This window comes from Phalacrocorax aristotelis, chromosome Z (genome assembly GCF_949628215.1).
Source record: "Phalacrocorax aristotelis chromosome Z, bGulAri2.1, whole genome shotgun sequence".
Classification (NCBI taxonomy): Eukaryota; Metazoa; Chordata; class Aves; order Suliformes; family Phalacrocoracidae; genus Phalacrocorax; species Phalacrocorax aristotelis.
The window spans coordinates 27,068,511-27,076,779 of NC_134311.1; the positions used below are offsets into that span (position 1 = coordinate 27,068,511).

The 8,269-nt window shown below is 45.3% G+C and overlaps 1 protein-coding gene across 2 annotated transcripts in view; it reads right to left on the reverse strand.

Annotated features, from left to right (window-relative positions):
- Positions 1-576, reverse strand: part of TRABD2A (TraB domain containing 2A) — an 84,294-nt gene extending 83,718 nt beyond the window's left edge. For both annotated transcript variants that reach the window (XM_075078447.1, XM_075078446.1), the window contains exon 1: positions 360-576. In XM_075078447.1, coding sequence (XP_074934548.1) covers positions 360-464 — 105 coding nt within the window. In that variant the 5' untranslated portion in view covers positions 465-576. The remainder of the gene's footprint in view (positions 1-359) is intronic.
- Positions 577-8,269: the final 7,693 nt, after the last annotated feature.

Below are 8,269 nucleotides of genomic sequence, written 5' to 3' on the forward strand. Positions count from 1 at the left end.
TCGTCCCACCTGGAGCGGAGCCCCAGGACACTACCCTTCCCTCCCCGCCCGCTCCCTCGACCCCTCCCGCTAGCCACCCGCGCCCAGGCGCGCACCGACGGAGCTCCGCACGCCACGCCCGCCGCGGAGCGGGCTGAGCCGCGGCCGGGGGGGCCCCGCGCACCCCACCCTCTCGCCGCCGCCCCCCGAGGGGGAGAACGGCCGCGCCGTGACCCCCCACCCCGCCCCGCGCCACTCACGCGGGGCCGCGGCAGCCCTGCGCTGCTGGCGCCGGCGGCTGGTGGGGTGCAGCGGGGGCCCATGCGGTGCGGCGGGGTGCGGCAGAGGACCCCCCCCCCCCCCTCCGCGCCGGCACTTACCTTTCCGCGGATCGGGCAGGCGGCGGCGGGGCCGCGGCTCTGCCGCGCTCTGGCCAGCAGGAGGAGGGAGCCCTGCAACAGGCAAAGCCAGCCGGGGTGCACCATCCCTGCTCGCTCCCAGACTTGGCACAATTTGGAAACGGCTTCCCTTTTTTTTATCCCCCGCCTCCCCCTTCTTCTTCTATTCTACACCTTTTTTTTTTTTTTTTTTATCCCCCTTTTGCTTTTTTCCCTTCCTTTTTTTTTTTTTTTTTTTTTTTTGGCCGGTTGACCCAATCGCTCTCACAGAGGCGGCCCCGTCCCCTGGCCAAGCGCTCCAGCCGCTGCCCCCTCCTCTTAAAGGGTCCCGTGCCGGGCGGGGGGAGGAAGGGGAGGGCGCGGGGCGCGCCGCACCGGGGGCGGGCGATGGGGTGGCAGCGGGGGGTCCCCTCGGGCCCCGCCGCTGCCGTCTGCTTCAGCCAGACGGCAGAGGGGCCGGCGGGAGCCGCGCATAGCGGCGAGACCCCGGCCCGGCCCCCAGCCCCAGCAGCCGCCGGGGCGCCCCGGCGCGCCCGGGGCCCGCAGGAGGCGCAGCGCCTCCGGCCCTGCCCGCCCGCTGCCCTGCCGGGCCATACTTCCCTGCTCCCGCCTGCCAGTCTCTGCCCAGCATGCAGCTCTCCTGAAGTGCTTATAAAATGCAATATTGTGATTCTTCCCAAGGCTCTTCATTGCCCGTCAACTTCAGATTGAGGACTGCTACGTTTGACTGCCTCTTGTTTGAGGATGCCTGTGCCGACATTGTGTGTCCAGGTGCTTTACACAAGCAGTGTGATCTATTTAAGATCAAAAATGCACTGAAGAACATATCAACATCTTTGTAAAATTCAGTCATATTTTCTGGGGAGACTGATATTTAAAACCTTACAAAAATCCATGCTATTAATCACAGTCTTAAAAATATTGAGCAAAACCAGAAATACGCCAGTTTTTAGTCCAGTGCAAAATAAAAGAGCGAACTTTCATAGCTGTCAAAATATTCATAGTAAGATCTTCCCAATAATTTTAATATGCATGCATAATTCACATATAGCAAAACTTAGCACTTTTAGGGCTTAAGCTAAAAAAACCTTTAAAGTTAGAACACTAACTCGCCATTGCCCACCATAGTGGATGGTGTTATCGTATGGTATCTTCCCTCCTGTGCCATCCCCAGTTGCTTTAATTAAGGACTTCCAACACAGAAGAAGCCAAAATCTGTTCAAGATATAAATAAAAAGACAGCAGAGGCTGCGGAAAGGCAAAAAAGCTATGCCACTGTGAACCAGCATCTGCTTGTTTAAGTAGCAGAATAAGGTGTTGCTCTTAAAGCATACCTTTCTCCACAGTGCATTTCTTTTCCTTTTCTCAGCGTTCAGTAATAGTGTTTTTACCATTTCTACTTCAGTAGTCACTATTATGCTCACTGTCCTGTGGTGATGAATGGGGATGCTTCTGCCTTTTTTTTAATAGCTAGTGGACCTGACCTACCCCTGGGCTGGGTACACTGGGAGCACAAAGATGGTCTTAAAAGACCACTATAATTTCTTTATAATGTTGACCATTCCTTCTGAAGCTCTGTGTGTGAAAACACCATGCACAAAGCAACAGGCAAGCTGCAGACCAATTGTTTCGGGCTCTTTGCAGACTCAGATAGTAATTGTTTCTTTAGTTTTACCCTGTTCTTACTTTTAAACTAATCTTTTCCAATCCCAGAGATCCAAATCTCTGTCTCTAAAGTTAAATTCTCATTCAGAGTTAACGGCAAACTCCCCACCATCTCAGAGAAAGTGAAGCTGCCATTCTTTACTTTTGCTAGGAAAGCCTAGTTTTGTGGTGCAAAGTAACTGCCTCCAGAAGAAGGTAGCCGGAGCCAAAACCCTTCATTGCCTTGCCTTCTGTAACGAATACTGTGGATTTCCATGAGGAGAATGAGATTGGCAATATATGAAGTGCATCTTCTTTTGGTAGGTCATGCCAACCATTTAGATCAAAAAACCATTATCTGACAAAGAATATGGCATTTATGCAATATAAAGTAGTTATAATCCCTAATTATTTTAATTATTATTCCTGTTTTACAGCAGGGAAAAATACTACCTGCAATTTGTCAATGCACTAGGTATTCCTATACCTATCAAAGGGAGAATTGAGGATGGGACATCTTTCTTCATCATCCTCTCAAAAAAAAAATAATCCTTGATTCAATACCACAGGTTCAAATAGCGAGTTTGCCCACCAGTCAGAGACAGTTAAGGAGCTTTCCAAACAAACACCACTCTTAGCAGCCAGGTGCAAAACATAGCAACAACTCTTTTCTGCCATGGAATGCTGTAAGCCACACCCACATTTGGTTGTATGTATTTCTGGGCATGGAAGTCAGATAGCATTCATACAATATCTAGATCAAACTATAGAGAATAAGAATAAATCGTTCATGACTCAGAGATGTGCTGGCAGACTGATTAGGTACCTTCTCAGTGACCATTTTTATTACCTTTTGGCTCTAAAGGAGCAAAATACATAATAACACTTCCTGAAACACAGAGCTTGCAGGCATACAGGCAATGCAGATTAAGATGCTGCTTGGCTTTATTTTTGAATTGGTGGGAAATGCATTCTTTGTGGTGAATTGCTGATGGAAAATAGGGAACAACGAAGGACAAAGAGAATGTTTTATGGAGACTTTCAAAGTAATTTGTACTTTCACTGCAACATTTTCAGTAGAAAGCCACATCCTAGACCTATTAACAGAAACCTAAGAGATAAAACCAACATTTTTATTTAATAAAGTCTTGTCTGTAGAATGGCCAGGATTTGTTTATCCCAGTCCCTTGCAAAACTATTTCAATAGGACTCCAGCATGTGCTTAAGGCTAAGCATGTGCTTATGTACATTGCACAAAAAGGGTAAACTGAAGCATGTACTTAAATGCTTTTCTGAATCAGGGCCTTAGACCACAGAGAGTCTGTGACCTGAGCCGCCTAGTTGGTACTTAATTCAAAGTAACTAAAGGGGCAGGCTCCACAGCTGTGTCTCTCACAACAGCAGAGTTTAAGCAGCTAGTTTAAGCAGCTGTCATGCACAGGCAGTTGCCCACCCTCACATCCCATGCTTTCAGTGTGCCTACAGGTGGGGCAAAGCAGTGACCCCCAGCTGTGTGTAAAAAATAGCTACTTTTTTTTTTTTTTTGTCAGCTGATGTTTAACTTGTGTCTGTTTCTGAGGCCATAGGAGCATTTATATCGAAATGGCTCAGAGGCTGTCAGAAGCGTAAGTCTCCTCAAGTGGGTGTTACTGCTGACAGATCCACAGGGGATTACAGCCCAAAACTCCTGCACATACTAATTTAGATAGCATGCATCCGTGTGCACACAGTGCACAGTGCATGTACAGTGCACACACTCCTGACAGACCTCTCCAGCTTGTGCGTGTGCCTTTGCTACCTAACATCAACCTGCAATGGGAAAGAAAGCCACCTCATACAGCCAAACACAGTGAGCCTCGAGTGAAAGAAGCTGCCACAAAAGAGCTTTGCACAGATTTTGGGACAAAATATATTCACACTCTGCTAACAGTCAGGTCAACTGTGATTCACCCACTATTGAACATGATTCAGTTGGTTTTGAATTCAGCATAGATTTTAAACTCCATGAAAATTAAGCAATGAGGATTTCTCACCATTTAAAATTATGAAACAGATATCATAAAGCAGATAATAAAGGAGGTAAAAGAGCTTTCTTCATCAAGTTGAGAGAAAGTACTCTACTTTATCTGCATTTGAAAGGAAGTTTGCTTAGAAGGATTGATGTGGACTTCAGAGATTCGGGAACACAGAGCCCCAATTATGCCTCTAGATAAAAAGGGTTAGTGAACTTTGTAGTATGTTACTGTATGAAAGTGCTAGGTCAGCTGGAAGGGAAATATGGGGAATATATTACAAAATGAAGTGGTTACATGTAATTATCAAGCATAGTCAGCCAAAAGCCAAAAATAAAGAGTAAAGAGTGGAATTCTGTTCTCTAAACACATTTTAATAATAGTAATCTCAATTTGAATGGAGAGATAAAGCTAAACAAAAATAAATCTCTTAGGCACTGAAAGGGGGTGAAGAGAAAGTACATGACCAGAACAGGGAGCTCTGAATTGCTCTAGGCCCCAGGACTTCAGAAATAAAGGAGAGGATCATTTGAAGCCAGGCTGGAAAGAGTTAAAGGATGGCTTACAAATCCCTTTCCCCATTCTGAAAGTATTCTTTATAAGAGTGCAATCAAAACTCAAACTTTTAAAAAGGTGAGAATAAAGTGCTAACAAAATAGTAAAAATGGTGTGGATTATTCAGCTATTAATTCATGTTACGAGAAAAAAATGCAAAAGGTTGTCAAAATGAATACAATTAATAGATTATTTTATTAAATGCAGTAAACAGGGACACCATATCTCATGCAGATATAAAGTACTGTATATCTTGAGAGGTTTTAAAGGGGTGGCTTAGTTGCATTGTCATCATACTGCAGCTGGAGAAGCAGAAACAGACCACAACTCCATGGTGAAGCTGAAGTAGTCTGAGTGACATTAACCTCTTTTCTCCAGCAAAAGGGATGTTCCATCCCCATCAGCCCACGTCTCACTCTCTCACCTGATACTTTGGTGCTCCTCTGCATCGAGCATAGCTGCACCGTGAAATTGCGTACCGGACAGTTAGGCACATTGTCCAAGCCTGCTCTGCAGGGCTGGAAGGGAAATGGAGGTCCCTGAAGGAGAGTCCATCTCTCTCTCTGGGAACTGTAGCCCCATCACTAACCTATACATGGCCCTCAGCTCCACTGGCTGCAAAAGAGCTGCTTAGGCACTGGAAAGGAGGGATGAGACAGTCCCTCTTCTCTTCCTACTTCTTTCTCAAGCCCTTCACTGGGTTGGAGGAAAGATGCAGGAGCAATCAGTGCTGGAAACCCAGGTGGATCCGGGTCCTGTGCACATAGGTGTCCATCTGGGAAGCAGCTGGAAAGTCTGAGCCCCCCAGGAGGGATCCACAGTCTGTAAAACATTCAGTTTATGTGGATATATTTCTGATGTCTTCCAGGAAATATCAGGACAATTTCACTGTGGAACAATTGAAGAAAATCTAAAACAGGTAGAAATGCATTGAATTCAGCTTATCCGTTAAATTAGCATGATTTTTTTCAGGACATCTTTGGGGGAGAAAAGCTATCCTGATTTTTTAGCAGCTGTAATTAAAGATTTCCACAAAGAGGGGAGGAATTTTCTAAGAGAAAACCTGGTTTTTGAACTGGCTCTAAAATATTAGCAAAGCTGCCAGAGTTGAAGGCACAGTGTAGGCAACACTAACTTGTTACAAAATGTTGTCTTAGCAGTGTGTAAGGTACCTTTTTTAGTGAAATCAGATAAATACATGGTGAACATATCCCTGCAGTCACTAAGGCAGAAACAAACCCACAGAGTGCATCATGGAAGCGAAGCTCCAGCATAAGCGAAACCACATAGTTTTGACACTGACTTCAGTGGGGTGGGATTTTTCCTTAGGGTGGTGGAGCTCAGGTCAGGCATTTGTGGCACAGTAGAATTGCCGTGTATGTGCCAACCCATTCAGACCTGACTTCTAAGAAGCACTTGAATGTGTCCTTGCATGGCAGTAAGCCACTGGTGATCCTGCTGGGTTATTTGCTATAGAGCCATGCACAGCAAATGACCGTCCCTGCCTCAAGGCGTTTAAAGCTCAGATCCTGTGAAGATTTACATAGACAGTTTGCTTCACACACTGCAAAATGTCCCAGGAAAATTAAAGAAACAGCATACTGAAAATGTTTCATACAATTTTGGATTAGCCTTGAGCTATCCCAAGAGACCACATAGCTGGATATGAGCCTGTCAGTGATTATCCTTTGCTTGGCTACAGAGATTCTTCTTTCTTGACAGCCCATCAGTACAGCAGTGCTGAAATTAAGTTTCTATTCTAGCTCTGTTTTCATTGGTAACTTTTAGTTAGCACTTGCTTTGCTTTCAGTCTACTGGGAATTTTCTTTCTCCCCACTAAATATTGAGGAAAATTACTTCAGTTTCTCATCAAGATTGGGAAAAAAAAGCGCCAATAAATGTGCTTTCTACTTGTGCCAAGAAATGGCATAAGTCTAACTTGACATACAGTGCTTGCAATTTTTAATGCTGAATTCATTTGCTGAAACAGCATTTTGGACTCGGGAGGGGGGCTAATAACTGCCCTTTAGTCATGGCTATTGCACCTAGCTTGGCAGAAGAGGTAATCTTGAGGAGCTGAAACAATATCCAACCCTTTACAGGTAGGGTGACCATTTCTGCTGGGAGAGCTGTGTAACTTTTTTAGCCAGTCTGGATCTGATTTGCATTCTCTCCACAGAGACGTCTGTCCAGGACTTCAGTGAACACAGGATTATTCCCTAAACCCTGTGTTAAAGATGTGCTGCAGAAGTCCAATTACCTCCTCTGCACCCACTATGATGACATAACCCAATTTTTTTCATCATTGTGGTATCTTTCAAATAGATGAGTTGCCAGGGACATGGAAGGAGCAGAAGCATGTTCAAGCTGCAGACCAGGAGGATTCTTGAACACATGCTTAACTTGAAGCAGATGGACAGTACCACAGCTGAACCAGATAAGCACTTAGAGGCCGAGATCTAGTCAAACACCCTGTTGTGCAGAAAATAAACCTAAACCAGAACAATCAAAGGAAGCTGAGCCCTCCATTGCTCTACGTGGTTAATACTGAATACATGCAAAACCATTTAGGAGGGAGATTCCTGGGGTTCCATTTCTTCCCCAAGGATGTCTCCAGATCATGTAAAGGTGGAAGACCTGGTACCAAGCCATGTGTACCATGCCATTAGCAAGCCAGGACCTGGTACCAAACCATTAGTAAGCCAGCCATTCTTCCCTGGACCCCAGCCCCACGTACTAAAGTTACTCCAACCTGTTTCTTTGCCTTACAATGGTGGAGAGGACTCCTACCTAGTTTCCATGACTATCTGCATCTATTTGAAATCAAAGCCTAATTTTTTTAAATCTCAGAGGCATTTTCTAGGATGAGCCATGAGCTTTCACACTTCATGGTGAGATTCTGTATGGAAAACCTTAATTCTAAAATAATTTCTGACCAGAAGATGGCATCATGATTTCTGTGGGTGCATCCTGAGGGATAGGACCATACTTTTGCTCGGCTGGTTTCTTCCCCCTTATCCACCTTGAAGAGATTCAGGCCACTTTAGCATGCTTCAGACCTTCCTAGGTGCCCCAATATCTGTTAGACATTATGAACCCTCTGCCCCTGGGTTCTCCTGCTCAATAGCTGGCCAATCACAGGCCAATAGCAGGGCAATGTATAGACCCCACACAAAGCATGCAGACTGGTACCAAGCACTCAGTGCCATGGTGAGCCAGGTCTCACAGCTCTGCACTGAAGGCAGGAAGACCGTATGCTCAGATAAAACCAGCTGGGTTCAGCACAGGAAGCAGTCTTGCCCAATTGTACTAGGTGGAATAAGGGAGGTACTAGGTTTTTCTGGACTCTAACTTCCTGTTCCTATACGACTGATTTAAAAATGCCGGACAGTTCAGTGTAGAGCATTAAAAAAAGTTAGAGACAGCATTTTAAATCCACTTAGAGAGTGTTTCTTTCCTCTGCTCTCTTCTTAATTGTGGGTCTTTCCATTGTCAAGCAATATGACAACAAAGCAAGAACAACCAGTATCTAGATGTGTCAGGATGTCTCTGGACAGGTACTGCAATGAGATGGAGTCACATTCATGCAGCTGAAGTAGACAGAAAATGTTTTAATATCAGCAATAAAGAGACTGTTCTAAAGATAGTAAGATTTTTCAGAGAAATGGCATCGAAGACAGT